Source organism: Ailuropoda melanoleuca, chromosome 12, assembly GCF_002007445.2.
Source record: "Ailuropoda melanoleuca isolate Jingjing chromosome 12, ASM200744v2, whole genome shotgun sequence".
Taxonomy (NCBI): Eukaryota; Metazoa; Chordata; class Mammalia; order Carnivora; family Ursidae; genus Ailuropoda; species Ailuropoda melanoleuca.
Window position 1 is genome coordinate 23,431,346 of NC_048229.1, and position 26,755 is coordinate 23,458,100.

At 44.7% G+C, this 26,755-nt stretch overlaps 1 protein-coding gene across 4 annotated transcripts in view; it reads right to left on the reverse strand.

Moving 5' to 3' along the window:
* GRK3 (G protein-coupled receptor kinase 3) overlaps positions 1 to 26,755 on the reverse strand; it is a 127,867-nt gene that overhangs the window by 41,095 nt on the left and 60,017 nt on the right. For all 4 annotated transcript variants that reach the window (XM_034638668.1, XM_034638666.1, XM_034638667.1 and 1 more), the window contains 6 exons: positions 22,532 to 22,633; positions 20,744 to 20,818; positions 19,628 to 19,689; positions 15,399 to 15,450; positions 13,667 to 13,758; positions 10,059 to 10,158 (listed from right to left, as the gene is read on the reverse strand). In XM_034638668.1, the coding sequence (XP_034494559.1) occupies positions 10,059 to 10,158; positions 13,667 to 13,758; positions 15,399 to 15,450; positions 19,628 to 19,689; positions 20,744 to 20,818; positions 22,532 to 22,633 (483 nt within the window). The remainder of the gene's footprint in view (positions 1 to 10,058; positions 10,159 to 13,666; positions 13,759 to 15,398; positions 15,451 to 19,627; positions 19,690 to 20,743; positions 20,819 to 22,531; positions 22,634 to 26,755) is intronic.

Here is a 26,755-nt window from a genome sequence, read left to right on the forward strand (position 1 = left end):
TGCCCGTCTCACGGCTCTTGCCACACATCCTAATGACCTATAATTGCAGAGGTCAGGTGAACAGGACCACCTTCTCTCATTCGGCACGTCTCTAGAAGAGTGAGGACCAAAGTCACGTTCTGGGACCTCCATCCCGCAGCGGAGTGCCTGGCATGATCCAGCCCTCCAGTATGGCTCAAGGAAGGCGTGAGTACGACTGCCAAGGACACGACGAGACGGTGTCACGGAGGGGCTAACTGCTCTTTCCCAGCTACGGATGTACTTATCCTGGTTCTGAAACCTGAAGATTTCCCTTTTTACTATTCTAGAATTACAGAATCAAAACGGGAACAGTACTTCCCACTGCCTCTTTGAAAGGTCGGGGAAAGGAACACTCAGTCTGAGATGGGAAGGAAAAACAAAAAACTTTCAGTAAAAAGAAAACTATGAGTGACTTGAATTCAGTTTCATGCCAACACCCTGGGAAACCACACAGATACAGGCTGATCTGAAGTTTAACCCAGTGAGGCCATTTTAAACGCAAGATCTTTAAAAAACCATAAAAAGTGACCTTTGATTAGAGAAAGAAAAGAGAAAGAAAGAAATTCCAGGGGCGCCTGGGTGGCACAGCGGTTAAGCGTCTGCCTTCGGCTCAGGGCGTGATCCCGGCGTTACGGGATCGAGCCCCACGTCAGGCTCCTCTGCTGGGAGCCTGCTTCTTCCTCTCCCACTCCCCCTGCTTGTGTTCCCTCTCTCACTGACTGTCTCTATCTCTGTCAAATAAATAAATAAAATCTTTAAAAAAAAAAAAAAAAAAAGAAATTCCAAATAGTTTTATTACAACTCTTTTGGTTAAATTATGTTATTATTTTTTTAAAGCTTTTATTTTTAAGTAATCTCTACACCCAACATGGGGCTCGAACTCAGAACCCAAGATCAAGAGTTGAATGCTCTCTGACTGAGCCAGCCAGCCACCCCTTGGTTAAATTATCTATTGATAAGTAAAACACAAAACAAAAAAACCCCAAAATTCCCAAAAAACAAAAACAAGAACAAAAGCCAAGCTTGATATTTGAATAAAAAATATAAACAATTCTTTAAAGTTAGCTCAAAGTGGAAGACCAATATAAGCCCAGTTTTTTATATATTCCCTTAGAGGGTCAGACTGGGGAGAAACCATATCTCTACCTAACTGTCTTCCCCTTCACCTGGAAAAAAATAAACATAAAAATGCTACATGAAAATTGCATGTATATTTTTCTGACGCCAAAAATTTCTTTTTCCATAGGCTTTCTTGAGAATAAAATCCAAGGTGTTGGAGATAACTCATTAAAAATTAATATTGTAATTACCACTTAAAATCTGCAGTAAGTGCACATCCATGTTTGAAATTTAAGACAATGACATTCGCGACAGAAACTAGAAACTGACGCCACTTGAACCGATTCCAATACAGTATGCGAGCTGCTTGGTCTCCACTCCGGTTAGCTGAAAACACGGTCATGCACACAGGACAGCTCTGATTTGAGATGCTTCATGTCCATATGCCAGGAGGCAGAAGCAGAGATAGAAATGATTTATAGCTATGGCATTTCCACTTAGTACGGTTGAGCTAAATTATGATCATCTTGGCACTTCAGTAGCAGATAACCCTTCTGAAACTGCTAAAAACGAATGCTAGAAAAATACAAACCACAATACAATAAATACAGGTATAAACAAAAAAACCAGAGCCTATCAGGTGGTAAGAAGAAAGCAACAGGGGGTGCCTGGGTGGCTCAGTCGGTTGGGCGTCTGACTCTTTTTTTTTTTTTTTTAATAATTAATTTTATTTTATTATATTATGTTAATCACCATACAGTACATCCCCTGATTCTGATGTAAAGTTTGATGCTTCATTAGTTGCGTATAACACCCAGTGCACCATGCAATACGTGCCCTCCTTACTACCCATCACCAGTCTATCCCATTCCCCCACCCCCTCCCCTCTGAAGTCTTCAGTTTGTTTCTCATAGTCCATAGTCTCTCATGTTTCATTCCCCCTTCTGATTACCCCCCTTTTCTTTATCCCTTTCTTCCCCTACCGATCATCCTAGTTCTTATGTTCCATAGATGAGAGAAATCATATGATAATTGTCTTTCTCTGCTTGACTTATTTCACTTAGCATTATCTCCTCCAGTGCCGTCCATGTTGCAGCAAATGTTGAGAATTCGTTCTTTCTGATAGCTGAGTAATATTCCATTGTATATATGGACCACAGCTTCTTAATCCAGTCATCTGTTGAAGGGCATCTCGGCTCCTTCCATGATTTGGCTATTGTGGACAATGCAGCTATGAACATTGGGGTGCATATGGCCCTTCTCTTTACTACGTCTGTATCTTTGGGGTAAACACCCAGTAGTGCAATGGCTGGGTCATAGGGTAGTTCAATTTTTAACTTTTTAAGGGACCTCCACACTGTTTTCCAGAGTGGCTGTACCAACTTGCATTCCCACCAACAATGTAGGAGGGATCCCCTTTCTCCACATCCTCTCCAACAATTGTTGTTTCTTGCCTTGTCTATCTTTGCCATTCTAACTGGCGTAAGGTGGTATCTCAGTGTGGTTTTGATTTGAATTTCCCTGATGGCTAATGATTTTGAACATTTTTTCATGTGTCTGTTAGCCATTTGTATGTCTTCATTGGAAAAGTGTCTGTTCATATCTTCTGCCCATTTTATGATTTGTTTATTTGTTTCTCGTGTATTGAGTTTGAGAAGTTCTTTGTAGATCTTGGATACCAGTCCTTTATCTGTGGTGTCCTTTGCAAATATATTCTCCCATTCCGTGGGCTGTCTCTTAGTTTTTTTGACTGTTTCCTTGGCTGTGCAGAAGCTCTTTATCCTGATAAAGTCCCATAAGTTCATTTTATCTTTTATTTCTCTTGCCTTTGGAGATGTGTCGTGAAAAAGGTTGCTCTGGCCGATGTCATAGAAGTTGTTGCCTATGTTCTCCTCTAGAATTTTGATGGATTCCTGTCTCACATTGAGGTCTTTCATCCATTTGGAGTTTATTTTTGTGTATGGTGTGAGAGAGTGGTCAAGTTTCATTCTTTTGCATGTAGCTGTCCAATTTTCCCAGCACCATTTATTGAAGAGACTGTCTTTTTTCCACCGGATGTTTTTTCCTGCTTTATCAAAGATTAGTTGCCCAAAGAGCCGAGGGTCCATTTCTGGGTTCTCTATTCTGTTCCATTGGTCGATGTGTCTGTTTTTGTGCCAGTACCATGCTGTCTTTGTGATCACAGCTTTGTAGTACAGCTCGAAATCCGGCATTGTGATGCCCCCAGCTTTGTTTTTCCTTTTCAACAGTTCCTTGGAGATTCGGGGCCTTTTCTGGTTCCATACAAATTTAAGGACTATTTGTTCCAGTTCTTTGAAAAATGTCCTCGGTATTTTGATCGGGATAGCATTGAAAGTGTAGATTGCTCTGGGTAGTATGGACATTTTAACTATGTTAATTCTTCCAATCCATGAGCATGGAATATTTTTCCATCTTTTTATGTCTTCCTCAATATCTTTCAAAAGTGATCTATAGTTTCTAGCATATAGGTCCTTTACGTCTCTGGTTAAGTTAATTCCAAGGTAACGCATGGTTTTTGGTGTTATTGTAAATGGGATGGATTCCCTAATTTCTCTTTCTTCAGTCTCGTTATTCGTGTATAGAAATGCAACTGATTTCTGGGCATTGATTTTGTATCCTGCCACCTTACTGAATTGTTCTATAACTTCTAATAGTTTGGGAGTGGATTCCTTTGGGTTTTCCATATAGAGTATCATGTCATCTGCAAAGAGAGACAGTTTGACTTCTTCTTTGCCGATTTGGATACCTTTGATCCCTTTTTGTCTTCTGATTGCTGTTGCAAGGACTTCTAGTACTATGTTGAATAATAGTGGCGAGAGTGGGCATCCTTGTCGTGTTCCTGATCTTAAGGGAAAGGCTTCCAGCTTTTCCCCATTGAGAATAATGCTTGCAGTAGGCTTTTCATAGATGGCTTTTATGAGATTGAGAAATGTACCCTCTATTCCTACACTCTGAAGGGTTTTAATCAGGAAAGGATGCTGTATTTTGTCAAATGCTTTTTCTGCATCAATTGAGAGGATCATATGGTTCTTGAGTCTTTTCTTGTTGATATGATGTATCACATTGATTGATTTGCGAGTGTTGAACCATGCTTGCATCCCAGGTATGAATCCCACTTGGTCATGATGGATAATCCTTTTAATGTACTGTTGGATTCTATTAGCAAGGATCTTGTTGAGGATTTTGGCATCCATATTCATTAGAGAAATCGGTCTGTAATTCTCCTTTTTGAGGGGGTCTTTGCCTGGTTTGGGGATCAAGGTAATATTAGCCTCATAGAATGAGTTTGGTAGCTTTCCTTCTGTTTCTATTTTTTGAAATAGCTTTAGGAGAATAGGTATTATTTCTTCTTTGAATGTTTGGTAGAATTCCCCAGGAAAACCGTCTGGGCCTGGAGTTTTATTATTTGGAAGGTTGTTTATCACTGACTCAATTTCTTCATAGTTAATTGGCCTATTTAAGAAATCTATTTCTTCCTGTTTCAGTCTTGGTAGTTTATAGGTTTCCAGGAAGGCCTCCATCTCTTCCAGATTGTTTAGTTTTTTGGCATATAGCTGTTGATAAAAGTTTCTAATAATCCTTGCAATTTCAATGGTGCTGGTCGTGACCTCTCCCTTTTCAGTCATAATTTTAATAATCTCAGTCCTTTCTCTTTGTTTTTGGACAAGTTTTGCCAGTGGTCTATCAATTTTATGGATTCTCTCAAAGAACCAGCTTCTAGTCCTGTTGATCTGCTCTACTGTGGTTCTGGTCTCTAATTCATTGATTTCTGCTCTAATCTTGGTCAACTCCTTCCTTGTCAGTGGGTTAGGCCTGTCCCTCTGTTGCTGTTCCAGTTTCTTGAGGTGAGAATATAGAAACTGCATTTTAGATTTTTCTATTCTTTTGAGTGAGGCTTGGATGGCTATGTATTTCCCCCTTAGGACTGCCTTTGCAGTATCCCATAGGTTTTGGACCGTTGTGTATTCATTCTCGTTGGTCTCCATAAATTGTTTAATTTGTTTTTTGATTTCCTGGTTTATCGAGTCATTCTTGAGCAGGATGGTTCTTAGCCTCCAAGTGTTTGAGTTTCTTCCAGGTTTTTCCTTGTGGTTGAGTTCCAATTTCAGAGCGTTGTGGTCTGAGAATATGCAGGGGATAATTTCAATCTTTTGGTATTGGCTGAGACCTGTTTTGTGTCCCAGAGCATGATCTATTCTTGAGAATGTTCCATGGGCATTTGAATAGAATGAGTATTCTTTGGTTCTGGGGTGTAGTGTTCTATATATATCTATGAGGTCCAACTCGTCGAGTATGGCATTCAAAGCCTTTGATTCTTTGCTTAGTTTTTGCCAGGGTGTTCTGTCTATTTCTGATAGTGGGGTGTTGAGGTCCCCTACTATTACTGTGTTCTTATCTATATGTCTCTTTATTTTGGTTAAGAGTTGGCTTGTGTATCTTGCTGCTCCCCTGTTGGGGGCATATATATTAATAATTGTCATATCCACTTGTTGAATACTTCCTTTAAGAATAATATAGTGCCCTTCTGTATCTCTCTCTATGGCCTCTAGTTTAAAATCCAGTCTATCTGATATGAGAATTGCTACTCCAGCTTTCTTTTGAGGTCCATTTGCGTGGAAGATGGTACTCCATCCCCTTACTCTAAGTCTGAATGCATCTTTGGGTTCAAAATGAGTCTCTTGTAGACAGCAAATGGATGGGTCATGTCTTTTTATCCAATCTGCAACCCTGTGGCGTTTTATGGGAGAGTTTAAGCCATTTAGATTGATAGAGATTATTGACAGATATGATTTTAATGATGCCATTTCTCTTTAAAGTCTTTGTATCGGTTGTGACTTGCTGCTCTGTATCACTCTTGGGGCCTTTTTACCTTTATAGAGCCCCCCTTAATATCTCCTGTAGGGCTGGTTTCGTGGTTACGAAATTGGTTAATGATTGGCGATTTTGGAACGTCTTTATTTCTCCATCAATTCTGAATGACAGCTTTGCTGGATAAAGGATCCTTGGCTGCATGTTTTTCTCTGAAAGAGCTTTAAAAATGCCCCCCCAAGCCTTTCTCTCATTCCAGGTCTCTGTAGACAGGTCTGACGTAATCCTGATACCTTTGCCTTGGTACGTGAGAAATTTCTTTGCCCTGGCCGCTTTCAATACTGTATCCTTGGATCTAATATTTGCGAATTGCACTATGACATGCCGTGGCGTAGGTTTGTCCTGGTTGAGCTTGGATGGGGTCCTCTCTGCCTCTTGGACACGAATGCTTGTTTCCCTTGCTAGATTAGGGAAGTTTTCAGCTACAATTTGTTCAAATATCTCTTCTAGACCTCTGTTTTTCTCCACCCCTTCAGGGATGCCGATGATTCTGACATTGGATCGTTTCATAGAGTCAGTAATCTCCCGTAATCTACATTCGTGGGCGTGGATTTTTTTAAGACCAGCTTCTATTTTCGTTTTTTCTTCTACTAACCCATCCTCCAATTCGCTAACGCGTTCCTCTGCCTCGGTGACCCTGGCCGTCAGAGCCTCTAGTTTTGACTGTATTTGGCCCACTGAGTTTTTAATTTCTGTCAGATTCGCTCTCATTTCTGCCCTTAGGGATTCTATATTCTCAGCAACGCTTTCTCTGATGCTTTTTTCAAGTTTACTCATCATCTTGACCATTGTTGCTCTGAATTCCATTTCTGATAATTGGGATACATCCATATGTATTAATTCTGTGGCCGAGGCCAATTCTGTGGCAGAGGCCACAGACTCATTATCTTTTCTTTGCTGGGGGGGACTTCTCCTTCTCGTCATTCTGATGAAGAGAGATTGCAGGGTTGTCCAGAGCCCAAGTGTTGACTGGGACCCAGGCCGTGCGCCCTTGTTTTATAGAGATCTTAGGGATGTGGGCTTCTTCCTTAAAGAGTTTATTTATTTATTTGAGAGAGAGAGAGACAGTCAGCAAGAAAGGGAACCCAAGCAGAGGAGTGGGAGAGGAAGAAGCAGGTTCCCGGTGGAGAAGCCCGATGAAGGACTCCTTACGGAGCGTTGTGATCACACCCTAATCCGAAGACAGGTGCTTGGTGACTGCGCCACTCAGGCGCTCCGGGTTGTGGGCTTCTTGATTTTTCAGCCTGCCTTCTGGGGGAGGGGCCTGCCTGCCGGTACTCAGAAAACCCTGTTTGGGTAGAGTCTCTGTGTCCCTTGCGAGGGGGGATGGGGATGGGCACCCTGTGAGCCGGTATTTCCGGGCTTTTGTTCTCTGGCGGCTTTCCCTGGCGGTTTGCTATGCCTCTTCTGAGAGAGCAGCAGCGGCTGAAATTCAGCCTCTGTCTCAGAACAGAGGGATCGCGGATCGTTCTCCACTGATGTTCTGGCCACTTTAACTCTGTTTCTGTTGGTGCTGCTCAACCCTGCAGCATCCCGGGCTGTGCGCCCCACACCCGGCGTCCCAGCCCTCACTTCCAGGGCCGGCACGTCTCTGTCCTTTGTGTTTCCAACCCCGCCAGCCGCCAGCCGCCCCGCGCGGGCTCCCGGAGCTCCCCGTCTCAGTCTGGTGTCTCACGGGTGCTGACCGCGAGTCCGCCTGCTCCCCCGTGCAGGTGGCCCTCCAGCCGCCAGCCGCCCCGCGGACGCTCCCGGAGCTCCCGGTCTCAGCCTCGATCCAGTGAGCACACCGGAGCTCCGGAGCTCCGTGAGATGCTTGGTGGTGCACGCTCCCGGCTCACGGACTCAGTCTGCCGTTTCCAGAGTGCGGGTCCGCGGTCCGCCCGCTCCCCGGTGCAGGTGGCCCGCCAGCCGCCCTGCGCGCGCGCTCCTGGAGCTCGCGTTCTAAGTCTGTTGTCTCGCGGGTGCCGTCCGCGAGTCCGCCTGCTCCCCCGTGCAGGTGGCCCGCCAACCGCCAGCCGTCCCGCGTGCGCTCCCGGAGCTCCCTTCTCAGCCTGCTGTCTCAAGCGTGCGGGTCCGCGGTCTGTCCGCTCCCCCTTGCAGGTGGCTACCGCTTCCCGGCGCCCTGACACGGCGGCTCCCTCCCCCTTCTGTTTAGCTTCCGATATCTGTGCGCGGTTTCACGGCTCCCCGCTTCGTACCTCGATACTCAGCGCTGGAGATGTTCATTTGTAGAGATCCAGATGTGTCTTCCTGCGTCTCAGGCTGATTCCGTGGATATTCCTGCTGGTCTGGTACCTATCCAGCTCAACTCAGGGGACCGGCTGAAAAAGGGGTCCCCTACTCCTCCGCCATCTTTAATCCTCCCAGTATCTTAACAGCCACACGTCCTTTCCTTGCTGGGTAAATTTCCACCAAAAATGTTCCTCTTATAAAAAGGAGATCAGTGGTTAAGTGTGCCAGGAAATGGAGTACATTGCTGAGAAAACCTGGGAATCACTGCTCTTGTGAACGTATCCGTAGGGTTAGGAGGTCCAATCTCACCACTACAGACCTCTGCAAGAAATGACGGTTACAGGACCAGGAAAACCATCGCAAGAATGCGAGTCTGGGCCCGGCGCCGTGGCTGGCTGAGCGACTGGACGGCGACCGGAGGTCCCGGGCGGGTGGCGGACGCGAGCAAGCCGGCAGCTGCCCCGCAGCACCGGCAGCCTCCGCAGCAGTACCAGCAGCGCACCCGCCCCTCAGGCGGCCGCGGCCTCCATTGCTCTCCCCGCCGCTGCCCGGGCGTCTGACTCTTGATTTAGGCTCAGGTCATGATTTCAGGGTCATGGGATCGAGCCCCGTGTTGGGCTCCGCACTCAGCAGGGAGTTTGCTTGAGATTCTCTCTCCCTCTGCCCCTGCCCCCATGCACGCATTCTCTCTCTCTCAAATAAATTAAAATCTTAAAAAAAAAAAAAAAAAAAAGGAACACTAGCCAGGGAGTCCATAGACTCTGGGCAAGGAAATTAACCCCTCTGGGTCTCAGGTTCCCTGCTTCCTAGTTGAAGGGGATTCTCTGATTCACCATTAAAATCTGATTCCTTCATCCTTTGGGTGAGGTTGACCTATTTAGAACCCAGCTAGGATATTTGGAGGCCACGCCCTTCCCAATATATCTCACTGCATATAAACCTTCTTGGCTTGGTGTTTAACCTTAAATTCAAATGTGAGGTACTCAGCAGGAGTCTGGCCACTCCACCGTCATTTCCTGCCTTCCTTTTGAGACCCTGAGTCCCTGACCTCCTCTGGATGCTGAATGGCAGGTCTGCTGGTGCACACCGGCATGCCCGGTTAGACACTGAGTTTTTCTGGGTGTCTTTATATACATCCTTTCAAATAAACACAAGCCAAGGCTTTGCTCATGGGTCATATCATTCACTGCAAAAGAAGCCAGAATGGGACACTATTTTGCACAGGCTGAGCTAAAAATGCTAGCTTGGCAGACAAATGCAATGTCCAACAGGTGGAAACATGGTCTTGAAAATGGAAATGAGCGAAGAGCTCAGCAAGTAAAAAAGCAGCAAGATAGATAACGATAAAGCTGTCATCTAGAGACTGGGGACAGACCCAAATGCAATTCAGGCCTGAGTAACCCGCGATACGTCCTCCCTCTATTTGTTTACGGAGGACAAGAGCTGCTTTCCTCGTGCTCTTCCTTCTCGGGTTAGTCCTTCATCTCGCAGTCAGCTCTTAACTAGACTCAAGTGATTTCATTGTTGTTGCCACGATTACTTCCTGCCCTCTCTGCGAGCATATTCTGCCAAGAAGGAAGCCATAAACAGCCACTGATGGGAGAAGCCGTGGGTGTCATGATGATGGCCGCTAACACTTCTCTAACTCCCAAATTAAACAGAGATGATATGAGAATTACACACTATTTATATTAACTTAGTGCTGCTCTTCCCTGCTATAAATTCTAACCTGCCCAAGAACTGGCTAGCTGCATAATTTGCTGGAAGAGAATGCTTGTATTTTAATTAAATTGTCCTGATAAAACCAACCAACCAATGAATACAGAAACAAGCAGCGCTCGAAACGGAATACTTACCCCTGTACTCACAAGGGACAACATAATCCTCTCATTTAAGGCTAATGTTTCTCCTTGTTTCATCTTGATCCTCTTCTTATCCAAGCATTTCATTGCATACCTAGAAACAGAAATGTTATTGAAAAAGCTATACTGAAAATATATCTAAGCTGCTTTAAACGATACACGTCGTACTGGGGAAAGTTTCTACAAGTTTGGGAAGTGTCTGAAAGAAGCAAAATGGTACCCAAGTGTCGTGCAAAAAAAAAAAAAATTTTTTTTTTAAATTTGCACGTGTTAAAAAAATTCAAAGGCCCCTCCAGGAGGCAGAGCATACCTCCCCACTCCTAAGGTAAGGGCTGCACACAGTGAGCTCCTTCCTAAGAGAACAGTGCGGAGGAGCGGGGACAGGGATGTTACAGTGGAGCAGCCTGACAAACACGACCTCAAGCAAGCGGTCAAGGTCAGCATCAACAGTGAGGAGTCATGTTAATGACGGGCGCCCATGATGGGATGTGATGAGAATGGGGCTTTCTCTGGGGTCTTGCTTCCAAAAGTCCACGGCCCCAGTATAACCAGGAGGAAAGCACGGCCGAACTGGAAGACATTCTATGGTACCCCTGACCAGGACTCCTCGAAGCTGTCCAGGCCACCAAAAACAAGGGAAGTCTGCGAAACCGTCACTCTAAAGGAGCCTCCGGAGACATGATGACTTAAATGTAATGTGGGATCCGAGAACAGAAAAAGCCATTGGGTAAAACTAAGGACATGTGAATAAAGTAGAGATTTTGGCTCATAATAAGGTATTGATGTTAGTTCATTTGTTGCAACCAATGTAAGACAGGGAGACAGGGTGTGGGCCATGGGAGCTCCCTGTGCTGTCTTTGTCCCTCCTTTCTAAACCTAAAACTATTCTAAAAAAGAAAGGTTTCTTAAAAAAAAAAACAGCAATAATTTAGGCATTTCTATCATTACATGACTAGAAGTTCCAGTCCAATAAGAGCATAAAGCAGAGGCATATAAATAAATTTTGCACGTACTGGTGCCCAGCACTACTATGTGTGTGTCGCAGGGGTGAGGGGATATGTGCGTAACATTCAGCATTTAGAAACTGTGACTTTGGCAGTGGTCAAGATTTTGCAAGAGTGCAGAGCGCAAGACTCTAAAGCACTGACAACCAACAAAACGAAAAGGGAAGGCGTGGGCTCTAAAAAGCACATTCTGAAATGCTACTTTTACTGATTTGTTTTTAATTTTTTTTTTAAGTAAGTAATTTTTTTTTTTAAGTAATCCCTCCACACCCAACATGAGGCTCAAACTCCAGACCCCGACATCACGAGTCACACCCTCTACCAACTGAGCCAGACAGGGGTCCCTGATTTGTATCGAATCTTGATATTTAACTTATCATATTTCAAATAATAAAAAGAATCCTAAGATTTTTATATGAAAGCTAGTGGAGAAGAAATAACTGACAACCTAAGCTTTTTGAAAACTTGGCACGAACTCCCATTAAGGAAATATAGTCACGTTAGAGGCATTCTCCATGCTCACAGGTTGAAGCAAGCAGGGTGACTTTTCAGCAGAAAGCGAAAAGGAAATTTTTACAGGGGTTTCAGGGGCTTTAGAACTCTGTGTGTGTGACTACCAGTCCCCACTGATGGGTGACTTTATAAGGCCCAGGTACATAACCTGGACGGTTGTTTGGCTGTGACAGGACCCAGAAGATCCATTTGTTTCAAACCGATCGTAACTTACAATGTGACGATTTAGAGCAAAACAGAGGTGGGGGTTCAAATTTGCTCATTTTACCTAGGCTTCCAGGTGTTCTTTGTAACAAACCCACCGATGGAGACATTACTTTGCTTAATTATGGAATCGCATATTGAGAACCTATGAAGAGACATGTTCTTGAAATAATTAATTTCCACGATGAATTTTCAAACTGCTCCATACTACTTTTATGGCTACCCCACCACGATGACGTCTGGTAAAACGTTTACACAGCAGACCAGAGAAGCCGGCGTACGCAGGCCTGGAGCCCCTGGGTTGAGCAAGCTGAGGGTTGGGCTTCTGAGGGAGGTGGTAGCTCACGGATGGGCTCCGGAGCCAGTAACTGGCAGCCTGGGGACCGGAAGGACACACTCCCACATCCACAGGGACTGAGCCGGGCCACGTTCTAGCTGCGGGACTCCCAGAAAGCGTCTACCCTTAATCTAGAAGGTCGAAGACAGTTTCCCACGCACTGAGAATCACGTGAAATAATAAATGTAATGAAGAGACACGCTGATATTATTAATTTCTACATCTACGTCGTGTAGCAGATGAGCAGATCCCCTAAACCCGGACAAGCAGCAGTGATGAAGGAGAACAAACAGTCAGTGACGGGGAGTAAGTGACACGCACACCACGTCGGATCAGAGCTCACCGTGGGGCTACACAAGGGGGACGAGAGACCCGGTCACACTGTTCACTAATACTGACTGTTCACAGACACTGACTGTGGAAGAGGCAGTGGTCCACACGCTTGACCGTGCATTATCTCATTCCATTCTCACGATGAGGAGGTGTTTTCGCGACCCTACAGACCAGGATGCAGAGGCTGGGCGGCGGCACAAACTGCTGCAAGCCAGTTCTGGCCCGCCGTGGGCCGCCCATGCCTGCACCTGTCTGCACAGTAGGAGGGCGACCTGGCAAAGCTGTCAGTGCCCGGTCACAGGGAGGACCCAAGCGGAGGCTGAGCGACAATGCTGGGCGGTGCTGGGGAGGCAGCGGGAGGCAGGCGCTGAAGTCGGCCACCCGGATTACTCCTCCTTACGCCGACAGTAAGGTCATCAAGCAGGCCGCACAGGCAATGCCACCTGCCATGGCTCCAACACGCCCGTCACTGGACCACACTTGTAGTCCTGTGTCTCTCAAACCGTATTTTCCCATCGTCTTTTGCTTCCAGATACGTTCACTTAAACACCCTGCTTCTATACTTAAACAAACAAACAAAAAAAACCACCTCCTCCCCTGCACTCCTTAAGAACTCCGCCACCATTCACCTTCCAGAAGAGGGTCGCGCCTGGCTCGTGGGCACGTAACGGCCTCACATCAACTTCCTCCTCCTCCTGTAAGAGAAGTGACTAAGACGGTGCTGGAGCCCCACGACCATGATCCTCGTAGCAGGCAGGGCATCCGTCTCACCAGCGCTCGATCTACCCATCTATGGAACCGACATCTCCCGGGATGCGGTGTCCCCCCAAAGTGCGTATGCTAAATCACAGGAGGGCCACTGTTTAGAAGACAATGTCTGTCCTCCGCAAAGCAGAGAATTCTCTGCAGCAGGACTGGACCAGGAAGCTATACGTAACACCCCTTCTTGGTCACCTCCAGATCCCGGGCTCCTTCACCCCTGGCCTGAACCACAGGGGCTCCTGACAGGGTTAACTTCCTCCTTCCTGGTTAACTTCCCTTTGAGCCCTAGGAAGTGGACATTCCAGCTGACTGTCCTCATTTATAATGCTTAACAAAATACAGCCTCTTTCTTTCTGAAGTTAGGTACTTCAGGAGTGAGATAATGGGCTTCCAGAAATCAATGTAGGCACTTCCTGTTGATGCCAGCATAAAACCCACAGAGAGCTTACATTTTTCCAGTGTCTGCTTTCCTGCAACCGTACACTTCACCAAATCCTCCTCGTCCAATGATCCTATGTACGCTGAAATCATTCATGGTCAACTGTGAATTCAAAACATGAAATGGAAACAGAGTTGCATTAAAATTCTGTTGCTGTTTTCATGTAAGACATGGTTACAAAAACAGCAGCTCCGATAGAGGGATCTGCCCTTTCTATGACTGACTGCTCTAAGAGATGAGATGCGCAAGGTGGCAAGACATTCTAGAACCTCTTTCTGCTCCACCCCCAAAATGCACCAAAGGGAGGCAAATGGGCAGACAACAGAGCGGGAGTCGAGTTAAGACTGTTTTTCCGACCTCCTAAACGTTAGGTGATATGACGTATATATACCCTGAAGACAAGGGAGTGTGAAATTTCTAGTCAAAATGAAAGGGTCCTTAGCTATTGTGAAGCGGAAGTTTGGGAACAGCTCAGCAATTCCAGGAACTGTCACGGTAGAAAAACATGCCTACATCAAGGGCATCTGTGTTTTCATAATCGCGGGCCGTATGATCGGAAAACCAACGGATGCTGGCCATGTGAATTTTTCATCGATAACATCACGGAATAGCGAGGACTCGTGCTGGGCGTGTGAGCCTGAGACGAGACACTAAATACGAACAAAGTACATAAAGCCCGCTCCTCGTGTCACTGTCTCAGCAACGCCCTGCTTCCTGAGCACGTTTAATAGTCTTAGATGCCACAAAGGTGGACAGTTTCCTGGAGGGTTCCCCCAAACAACCCTTCGGACACCATGTCTGCAGCCAGGTAACTGGGCCCACAGGCTTCACATGTGATGCTCGGGGGACAGCAGGATGTGAGTGCACCAGGTCTGCTGAAAGAGCAAATGCATCAGGAAGATCTATGGCAGACGGAAAGGATTTTTTGAAAAATGTGTTACTGCCCTCTTGTTTCTAAAATTCTGCCAGGAAATGTGAAAGAAAGGAGAAATTGAAAAAAAAAAAAAAACTGCTCCCAATGGTACCAGCAAGTAAAAAACTACAAAACCTACAAAAAAAAAGGAAAACCACTAAAAAAACAATCCAGTTGATTATTTCTTTTTCTCTTCGCATCTGTATGTGAAGGGAGAACATGAAGGAGAAAGTAAAAGAGGCTGTACCAAGGAAGGGGGGTTCTAAAAATGAAGAAGGGGACGTCCCTGGAATTTCTGACGTCGAAAGCTGAGAGCAGATGAGACGTTCACAGGAAGTGCATGTTAGAAAGGAGCCTGTCTTTGAGGGCTGCTTTTCTCATTCTCAGAAATGATCAAAGAGGAGATGAACCTTTGGTCTGATAAAAGATGTCATCATTTTTATCACAAGATTATACCTAATAATAATGAACGAGAAGGGAGACTTTACCAGGATGGCAAAAGCCAAGGGCCTGTGGGAAGGACATTATGTGGGGGCCTTGTATTTTGGCTACTATTTCTGTGGAAGGGTCAAACGCTGCTTAAAATGCCCTTTCTTAAATAAATAAACACATTCTTATATGAATCTGAAAAAAGAGAATTAAAACCCGAACTGTTTACGAGGCCGGGTACGGGAGGATGAATTCTCCGTACACAGAGCTGTAAGAGTGACATCTGTTTAGACAGCGTATTACCCGTGGGAGTGCGCTCCGGGGTATAAAGTATTTTCTCACGAAGTTAAGCCAGAGGAAGTTTTTATTTAAAAAAAGGAAAGGGTAAGAGGATACTCACATGGATATTTAATTCTACGTTTTTCCACTGACAGAATCGAGTGAACTTGTCACTAAAAAAGAACAGAAACGGCCACTGAGAAGTTGCGTATCACACGAATCGGACTTAAAGAGCAATACAAACGACAGACGAGGACGGCATCACTCGTGCTGCTTCCCAGTTTCCTTCAGCGCCTTCTCACAAAGCCTTCACTGGTCTTCGTGGCTTTATTTTATGATTCAGGGGAAAGATGCCATATTTCCCTTAAATTGTGATGACCGCTGTGGTCACATTTCTATCTGAATCAGCACCACCCAACAGAAGGCCTAAAACGTGAGCCCCATACACACTTTCATTTGAATACTGTATTTTATTTAACTCCAATAGAGCAAGAAATTACCACTCCCCCATGTACGCAATCGGTACATCAGAGGAATAACGAGCCCTTCCACATTCTTGTCTTTATATTAAGTCGTGGAACCTGGTGCGTATTTGGCACTGAGAGCCCATCTTAATGCACACTCCGTCATTTCAAGTGCTCAAGAGCCACGTGTGGCTAGTGGCCCCCATACTGGGCCACGCAGCCCTAAATGACAAAATACGTATGAATAATGGTTAACAGCAGCGAACGCGCAGATGGCGCTTTCCACGTGCCGGCCCTGGTCATTTCCTCTCCGGCGACAATATGAGCAGGTCTGTGAGCAGGAATGATGAGGCCCATTCTGCAGCAGAAGAGACCACGGCCTGGCCAAGGTCACACACTGAGAGATGGGGTAGGGCTGGATCGGAACCCAGACCAAGTACCGCCGCGCAAAGATACAAAGGCTGTAGGAGAAAAAGCCCTTAGATTAGAATCACAAGACGCGGTAAGTCTCACGGAGCAGATTTGTTCCCACAATTTACTCAACGGCTTGATGAGTACTTTTTATCCCTCTGTCTTGAAAAACATCTATCCCCACAGCTTTGTAATAAAGACATTAATTTTCATTATGTTTATTAATGAGTAACACCATCTGTAGTGTTTGTTTTAAAACATTTTTTTCAAAAGAAATGCATTCTAGATTTAATACTCCTCAAAGGCAAAGAATATTCTTGGTGACTGCTGGATTTCACGGAGCCCCTGGCACAATTCCTTACATGGGCACAGCAACCAGGATTCTTTGAATGAATGAGTGAGTGAATGAATGAATGAAGGAATGAAAAAGAAAGGAAGAAGGGGAGGGAGAGAGTACTTATGAAGTGCACGGTTCAGGTATTACCAGCATTATAACAGAATGCCTTAAGGCATCTAAATACCCTAGGCGCCTGGGGGTTTGTTTAATACGCCATCTAAGGATCTTTTAAAAATATTTCTGTGGCTAATAGAGTCAAGTTGAAAAATCAAAAGCAGAAGAACTCTTTGTAATTATGTAGCATCTTTTGTCAATGAATCTAAAATGACATTTACAGAGTGTTTCATTGATCTATCACCTCTGTGAGGTTACTAAAATAAAATTATATTTTGAGCATTTCTTTTTTTTTTTTTTTAAGATTTTATTTATTTATTTGACAGAGAGAGAGACAGCCAGCGAGAGAGGGAACACAAGCAGGGGGAGTGGGAGAGGAAGAAGCAGGCTTCCCAGCGGAGGAGCCTGATGTGGGGCTCGATCCCAGAACACTGGTATCACACCCTGAGCTGAAGGCAGACGCTTACCGACTGAGCCACCCAGGCGCCCCTATTTTGAGCATTTCTAAGAGTTATTTCAATCAGTTTTTTTTCTTTCTTTCTTTCTTTTTTTAAGTATGGTGAGTGCAAAAGGCAAAACCACACTGGGGTATTCTCCATACTTAAAAATCTATGACTGTCACTTTGAAATTCGCTTGGTATGGTGGGCTAGCTCCCATACTCCCTTTTCTCCCGGATTCTGGAGCTCAGAGCTGGCAACAGGGGGCAGTGATCTGGCATGTTTTACAAACCCGCAAACTAGCTGCGGAGGATTAACCACCACAGAGAGAGAATTGTCATGCTGACCGAGAGAGAGTCAAAAGAACCAAATCCCAACACATACCCTGCCTCAAAAGAACATTCCCCCCCCCACACACACACAAGGGACACCTACAGACATACATTTTGCCCAAGAAATACAGGTTTTCTGTAGCCAGTTCTTCTTTAGGAAGTAGAGATGGCCCCGGGGTGGCCAGGCTCAGTCATGTGTCCACAGAGGTTCCCTGAGTGCTATTTCTGGTCAGTACCTAATTACGAGAATGGGCGCTCTTTGACAGAAGAGGGACTGGGGCTGAGAACACAGCAGAGCCTGGGCAACAGGGGGCTCCTGACAGCCAGTGCCCTTGCAGATGAGGAACAGCCCCCCCCACCCCGAGGGAAGGTCAGAGGTTAACGATACAAACACGCAGGGGTGCAGGGAGGGTGCGGGAGAGTCAGCATGTTTAACCCCCGTTTGTGACTCAGGCTTTGGATCGCGGGCCAGTGAAGCTCACTGCCCCACTGAAACTCACAACCCTCACCCCGAAGAGGGAAAGCCTCCTTCCCAGATTCAGCCCGGCCTGGAACCCATTAGCCCTGTGTCCCTGCTGGCGTCAAGCGAGGGCAGAGAGGAGACCAGCGTGGCTGAAGCTCTCCCCCTACTATCAGCCCGAGAAATCGCCTTACTCGCGAGGCCCTCAGAGTGTGGCCAGTCCTGATGAGGACGAGGGCTACAAGGTTCTATTTAGGAAGTGTTCATGCTTTTCAAAACCCAAGCTCAAAACCCCCTAGGCCTGACAATGGAGTTTTTAAATTCTCATTTGAGAACGTATTAACATGAAAAGGACAAGAAACGGATAAAAATGAAGAAATTCGCGTTGAAAATACTTTACATAACATGGCTAATGGCTTCAGAAAATCCAGCGTACCTGCTTGCCTAAAACGCCAACAGCTTGGATTTCTTGTGGCAGTGAGAGCAGAAGGCTCACCCAGTGGGACACAAGAACATGTGGGTGGACCAGGTGGCCAGTCAGCAAAGAAAGAGCTACCAGACCCCCTCCCCCAATTTAAATTCCCATCCCCATTTCTCCCCTCTTCTCCAACGACCACACAGAAGCTCGGCTGACCCAAGAGCTGGGAAAGGTCAGATGTGCGAACTAACAGTACCGGAGAGAGGGCAGGCCGGACCCCGCAGACACACGGCCAGCCTATCCCCTCAGCGTGAGCCACTGCTTTCTGGCCAAGTCTCCGCTCCGACTCAGAAAAGGGTAATAATCATTTGTATGCATATTAGTTTCCCAAAGTACTGACTCTACTCCAGGATAAAATTATCTCTTGAACTCTGGTGGCATCATAACACAACTGTTTTTTTTTTTCTTTTTTCATTACTTTAGTTCTGTGAATACGTGGAGGGGAAAAAACCGCAGACAAGCAGCGTTCGTTCTCACAGGGCAATTACTGAACAGCTGTGGGCTGCTCCAGCACCGACACACGATCATCACGGCAATTGTCTAGAAATGAGCCGAGTTTGTGGAGAAGAGCACAGTCAGTGTGAAAGCAGATTCCGCTGAAGAGAGTCCCGGTTCCAGCGGGGCACCATCTCAGAGGGATACTCAAAATCCCAGCGAGCTGACGGCTGGGAGCCGGGAAGGCGCAGGGGCGGGCCACTTATAGGCATCGCTGAGCATGTCTGGGGTTTCGGATGACAAACGTACTCGTATAGTTTGAGTGGCTCAAAGGGACATATTTATCAGGGCTATGAATAATGTATGTGGCCACAGACATCTGCCTAGACCCTCAAATTCTATTACACAGAGAATCAAGTGCAGGCTTGTCCCACCTTGGGAGACAGGATCTCAAAGAGCAAACAAATGAATTAGGTAGGTTACAGAACCGTGCTTGCCTTAGCAAAGGTGTCCCAGTAAGATACTTTTAACCACTTTCAATAGTGTGGTCCCATAGTCTATTTAATCTCTGGCCGTTGTGAAGCCAAAGAGCTACAGGTTCAAAGAGACATCAAGATGTGCGAATCCTAACTAATAATGTAGAGTATTGAGGTGACGGTCTAACGTGAAGGCTGGCACGCAATACATGCTCGGTATGTACTTGCCGAATGAATACATCGACACCCATTTTCATGACAGTGCTCACTGGGTAAAATGAGGTATACCTACAGGATATAAGATTATACACACACACACACACACACACACAATTATTTTAACATAATGTTAGATGTCAAGTATATCTCAAAAAAAATGTTATGTACACACATGAAGTTTCATACCTTTCCATAAATTTTTGGAAAATGTTGCCTCGAAGACTTTCACAAATTTCTTCTATGTAGGGCTGGAAAAGAAATCCCACACTGCATAAATAGGAACCTGACGAGATTTCGACGACCTGCGGCTCCCACTCGCACTTGCCCAGGATTTTGTAACAGATTCATCACTGTGCTTATTTCATAGTTATCGACAGCTCAACTGCACGCTCTGTGAAGGTACGGACAGGTCCGTCCTGTTTGCCACTGCATCCCTACTTTCTGGCATAGCTCCTGCAAAGGCACAGAAGCTTCCCAAGAGACCATGGCTGGTTTTCCGGGTGTGTGACCCGTGCAGTCCCACAGGGCTCAGGCTCAGAAGAGCCCAGGCCTTGGTTTTAGTGTCCCTGCTGTCGCCATCTTGAAATTCTTAATTTCTGAACGAGGGGCCAAAGTTTTTCATGCTGTGCTGTGCTGGAAGTTACACAGCACATTCTGTAAATGACTAAAAGTGTTGATAATCAGCACTGATACTGAATTTTAAAACTAAAAGCTAATGAATCCATGGAGTCGGGTTTTTTTTAATTAGCTATTTTACTTATGAACTTTCTACCTCTTGGAATCACAGAGCTAAAGGTAACCATGGGGAAGAGTTAATCCCTCTCCTCATTTTGCACGAGGCTGTGGCACTGTGGACAGGTGCTTTCCAAAGGTCTCCGAGCAAATTCACAGCTAGACCAGGATGAAGGGCTCCTGGCTCACCTGTGCAGTACGCATCCCTTCATGGAAAACAGTCTACAGGTGACGCTCGTACAACGTAAGTCTGGACCCCGAAGATCCACTTACTTGCTGACGAACAATACTATAAATGTATTTTCCATATAGTTTTCTTATTAACATTTCCTTTTCTCTAGTTTACTTTATCATAAGAATACAGTTCATAATACCTATAACATATAAAATATGTGTTAATCGACTGTTTATGTTATCGGTAAGGCTTCTGGTCAACAGAAGGCTATTAGTAAAGTTTAGAGGTGGGAGCCAGAAGTTCTATATGGATTTGTGACTGCATGGGGGTCAGCGCCCCAACCCCTGTGCTATTCGAGGGCCAACTGTATTTATTTTGAAATAGTTTTGTCTTACCTGGAAAAGAGTTGATGTCGCTTGTTTCTTAGACAGGTGACTTTGTACGTGTTCTACAGCTTGCTTTGAGAATGGCTTTTCAAAAAAATTTAAGAAAACAGTATTTTTTTTCCACATATATAAAACGTGACAAAACTCTGTTACACAATATCACAGCATATAGTTTAATACAATTACTAAGCAGGGACCTGTGGTAATTATATTGATGTGCAATCTTTAAAAGTCAGCTGGATATCCGTGGGCAATCCAAACACATGCTTGCTCCTCCGAGCTTCCAAAGTGCTTAACCACTGTGGCAAGAAGGATGGTGAGCAGGGGGGCACCTGACTGACACGCCTAATCCCACAAGAGTTTAAGACTATTGTGATTAAAAAAAAAAAGTGTAAAGAATCTTATTATCACCTTACTCAATGTATACATCCCTCAATTAGTTCATGACGGGGTCCTGAAACCGTAAAATTTCCACTATATAAGAGAAAACAAGTGCACAGAAATCCATTTAAGAATTAAAACCCAGGGTGGTAGAAGGCTGCAGGTTAAGTAAAGTCTTGCTGTGACCACAGCAGATAAGAACGACACACTCTGCTCTCCCTCCAAACTTCAAATTACATCTTCTTTAATAATGCACCGTAAGAAGAAAAGCTGAAGACACCCATCACACTGCCAAAAACCCTCTCAATTGCTGAGCGACATGAAGACGAGGTTTCAGGGGGATCCCCGCGGGGCATCTGGCATTCTGCAAGGTTCAACCGTTCTCCGGCAAGGTCACGAGGCCCAGAGCATCAGCCATCAGGACTAGCTCAGGAAGCCTGTCTACTACAAGTTCGGTGAGGACAACAAAGCAATGCACGGCACAAGAGGTGCCAGCAGCCACAGTTCCTCGAATGGCAGTCAGGACCGTGAGAGATGCAGTACATACAGAAGCACTAAATAAATCATGATTACGGCCAGCGCTGTGCGCTCGGGCTTCCCACAATGACAAAATGTCGTGGATCCGTGCTGCCCAATACCGGAGCCACTGGCCACGCGCAGCTCCCCAGCCCTTGAAATGTGGCTCGCAAGGCACTGAGGAGTTAAACTTTAAACTCCATTGGATTTTAATTAATATAACCTTATATTTAAATAGCCACATGGGGCGAGTGGCTTCTGTATTGGACACGGCAGGTGAGGACCGTGAGGCCACTCCTTCAGAAAACTCTCTGAGACATTATGGGGTAAATTTGGACTACTAATTCCTCCACTCACTCCTGGTGGAATAATTTCCTGGGAACCTAGCTTACCCTAATGACTGAATGGACTGTTTATCTGATTTACAGGGGGGAAAAATATTTCCACCATTATTTAACTGTGACTAAAATTAACATAATAATTATTACTCTTCCTCATTAATCCAAAGAAACCATTTAAGATTTCTATTGATCAATATTTGATTAGCCTAATTATCTAAAGTACAGCCAAATTAACAATAATGAAGCTTAACTGCTTATAGAAAGTCTGGAATTGAGACCGGCCTTTTTTTCCATGGGTCTACATGAGCTATCAATTTTATTTTCATCATTTTGTTTTTTGCCGTGAAAGAATTTGCTTTTGGAAATATCCTTGGAGTAGACAGAGCAAGCACTTTATGTCAGCATTACCAGCAAACAAATGACAGAAGAGAAGTCATGGGTCCCGTCCTGGGGGAGTACTGTTCGATTTTTAAACCTCTTCTTCCTGTTTGCCTTTCTAGAAACAATGCAAGCTGTCTCCTGTCCAGACTAAAGGCACGGGACAGAAAGCAATACTTACATGTGAGCAGGACAGCAGCTCCTTCATGATGTAGGTGTCATAAATTTGCCGGCTTCTGCAAAGGCGGTCTTCCTCATTCTCGAGCTTCTCATATTCTTTTATCTAGATTTTTCAAAGTCACCATTGTTAGGTATGACTTCCCAGAAAACTCACTTTATTAAAAGATATTACTCGCCAGGGCAAAAACCACTTCCACAGGAGATTAAGCAAATTGCTGGACCAGCTACTCCACAGGAAACAACTATTTCTAATGTTGGAATAATGAAGTTGGGATAATTTAAATGCAACCTGAAACATACAAATGGGTTTTTTCCTATGACGAACCTCGCCACTTAAATTTAGAAGCCACAATATCAGGAAACAAATACTGCCATGGTTACAATTATCTTACAATATACCAGCCAGGGGCCATTCGTCCTTGTCAGTTCTCCTCTCTGGAGCAAATACCACTTAAATCTGGCTGTAATTCAGTTCTAAGATTTATGATGGGGATCGTTCTCATTCAACTACAACATTACAAAACATAAGAAAAAAATACAAAGATATATAGAAAAAAAATTCATAGATAGTCAAGATTCCTGCAAAATCAGTTAAAAAATCAGTTGAATACTTTAGAAAGGCATTAACCCAGAGATGAAGAGCATTGGTTTTTCAAGTTGGAGCCCCAGCTGCACAATAAAGTATCAATAAAAAGTTACTTCAAACAGAATATTTTGGTAACTTAGGGAAGCCGATTGGAATGGTATTAAGATAGGCCCAATAATAAAAATGTGCTTTAGAAATACTTGCTTATATAGAACTGGCCCCAACCCTCTAATCTGATACAGAAGCTCCTACATCAGAGAAGTTGCTTTTATTTATTTATTTACAGAAATACTTTCAACCCAAAAGACAAGAGAATGAGGACACAAACGAAATACGGAGTTATCAGGAAGACTGCAGCAAAGATCTTCAATACGATGACTGATGACTATGTAGGACTTACTTTTGCGAACAAAGTACTTTCAACAGATAGACAGTTGTTGACATTGACTTTCATAATATCTGAGTATTCTTTATTCTGGGATGATAAAATAGAAATGAAAGTTACCTTTTCACAATAAGGCTGGGTTTGACAGTTTTGAAATCAAAACCAGTAAATCCTGTAATAATTTCTGATAAAGAAGGGGCACAGTCGGCAGGGAGTGGGGTGTGTGAAATACTGAGGTCCCAGATGAGGGCCAGCTAGTTCACACATGGAGAAATACTGGGGCCATGTTATTGTCCTGAAATATCATCATCAGTGTTACAATGAGATTCACAGGCCTGTGACCACCAGGGCTCACAACGAAGTCTTGTTGGAAGAGGCAGTAAAGTCTGCCACGAAGGCAGGCGGACTGGGGTAGGTTATAGACCGAAGTTCTAAGGGAAAATCAGAAAAGACCGTTCTAAGGGAGAAGCAATCCAGCAGTGCTGGCATTACCAAAGAAAAGACCGTTCTAAGGGAGCAGCAATCCAGCAGTGTTGGCATTACCAAAGCACCCGGGCTTCACCACCACCCCCCACCGCCCCGGGTGTTAATTCAGGAGAACAAGTCTAAGGAGTTCAAGCACCATGCCAGATGCAAATATGGTAGCTGGGGGGCAAGAGAAGCCAGACACCAATATCCAAAGTAGAGTCAGAAAAAAAACAGAGGATCTGGCTTGGTTGATTTCTTTTGCTGTTTTAATTTTAGGTACGAGGTCCAAAGGTCAATGCAGAATTCTGGGATGAAAGAGGTAGACTGTTGGTGAACCAAAGGAAACATTTCTGCCTAAAAGAGTAAATAAACTCAAGAAATAATAAGACTTCGTGGAATTATTATCCTTGAAGACAAATGTAATACAACACAAGTCTGTGTTCCAGGGGGCCTAGAAAGCAAAGCGACACCTGTTTAAACAAATGCTGATACTATGGAAGTCTTCCATGAACTATAATAATCCAACCCCATGGAACATTCTAGTTTCTTGGGCAAATGATACTCTGAACCACAATAAGAGCTTTACTAAGAGACTTAGGCCTCATAAACTCCAACCTGAACAACAGAAAAGGTAACTTAGTAGGCAAAGGAAGAGCCTAAGGTGTCTATGGCTATCATTCAAAATTCACTTCTATTATCAGGAAGACCACTAAAGAACATGCAGTCAACTATCAATCAGCTCTAGACAGGATGATCTTATTGTAGCCTGTGCGTGGAGAACGCCACCTCTAATTTAGGCAATTAGGTTGACCAGGTCACCTGAACAGGCAGAGGCTGGAGTTCAAGGTGAAAAGCCTCCCCTTGAGCAGCAAAGAAACATGGTCATCAATGATGCACGCTCACTGGCCACACAGTGCCTTTCTGCCTGGGTGGTAACACAGCTCCCAGCTGAACATGTAGCCTGAATAAGCGGAACCCTAAGAGCAAGCACTTCTGATCCACGACTGTCCTATCTCCACTTTCTCACCACCATTTTAGGGAGATGGCTCGTAATGGCCTCTGCTTACCCAACAAGAGTCTCTCTCTTGTCTTAGCTTCACTGACTCCCCAGCGAGCATTCAACTCAGCTGTCTCTCCCACCTTCTCTGACTGCTCTGATCTACCCTCTCTACCAGTTTGCCACACCGGCTCCTCTTCCTCGGTCTCCCTTGGCTTCTTCCTCTGCTGTTGGACTTCTAAATACTGAAGGGCCTCAGAGCATGGTGCCCGGTACCCCTTTTTCAACTGTTATAGTCCCCTCTGGTAAAACTATGCAGTCCCACAGTTTCAAATATTGTATTTGCTGTATTCAGTTATCTAAGTTATATTCAGATGTCTAAGTCGGGATCTCTAGTCCTCACTGCTTCCCCTGAGCTCCAGATTCTAAATATCTAACTAGCTATTTGACATTTCCATACCCTCTCTAGCCCAGCCAAGCACGCTCCTCCCTAGTCTTCTTTATCATGAAAATGAGTAAAGCCCCCATTCCCAACTGCTTACGCCAAACACCAAAGAATCATCCTTGACTCCCGCTCTTCTGCTCACACACCTGCTTCTACCTCCCCCATGTCCAGTGACTTAGCCAGTCATCCTGCCTTTCTATTCAAAATATATCACAAACCCAGGCTCTGCTTTAGATAGCAGCCAAATAACGGCCAAGGGAGCAATCCTCCTGAGAAAACAACTGTAAATTCTGGACATATATAAAACCCGACGACACTGCAGCACTAGCGAGTGACCATTAAGTACATTCATAATGGGGGAGGGGCATCGAACAGAAGCTGGACAGTAAGAGAGGATATCCCTGAAAATAAATAAAGAGTCAGAGAGGCAGAGCTCCAAAACTCTGCGTATCAACTCTGTCAACATCCCTGCTGGATCCCGTAATGACACGTGAGCACAGCAGATACAAAGCGGTCTGGCTAAGGCTAAAAGAACTGAGCGGGAGATTCAGCTGCTACCCACTGTGTAAGAAGCCAGAGCTTTTGAAATTTGAGTAAGTCAAGTTAATTCCTACAACGAAACCTCAATAGCCTTTGAAGAAGCATACGGAGTTTAGAGTATCTATAATGTATCAATCCCACTGTACAAGATACAATCTAAAATTATTCTACATATCAAGAAATGGGAAAATGTGGCCCACATGCAAGAGAAGATACCGCACGTGAAGACCATTCCAAGATGACTCTGATGTTGGAATTATCAGACGAGGATTTAACGCAGCTATTAAAACTATACTTACAGATATAACAGAAAATATGCAAGTAATGAAAAAAAGATAGGAAATAGCAGTGGAAACATATTCACTATGAGAAAAACCAAACAGAAATTTTAGAACTAACAAACACATCTGAAATAAAAAAGTCAAAGGATGGACATAATAGAGTAGAGATGCCAAAAGAGTCAATGAATTCGAAGACAGATCCATAGAAACTATCCCATCTGAAGAACAGAAAAAATATTGGGGGGAAAAAATTGAACAGGGTATCAGTGATATTTGATCTAATATCCAAAAATCAAACACACATGTAACTGGAGTCCCAGAAAGAGAGAAAGGAGAGATTGAGGTAGGAAAAAATGCTTTAAGGAGAATGGCCTGAATTTTACCAGATTTGGTGAAAGATACAAATTTATAGACTTCAAGTCAGCAAACCCCACAAAGGATAAACACAGTATCTAAAATTACTCCACTAAAATACAGAGACTGTCAGAAGTGGGGGAGGGGTGGTGAGCAAGGCACTTTTATA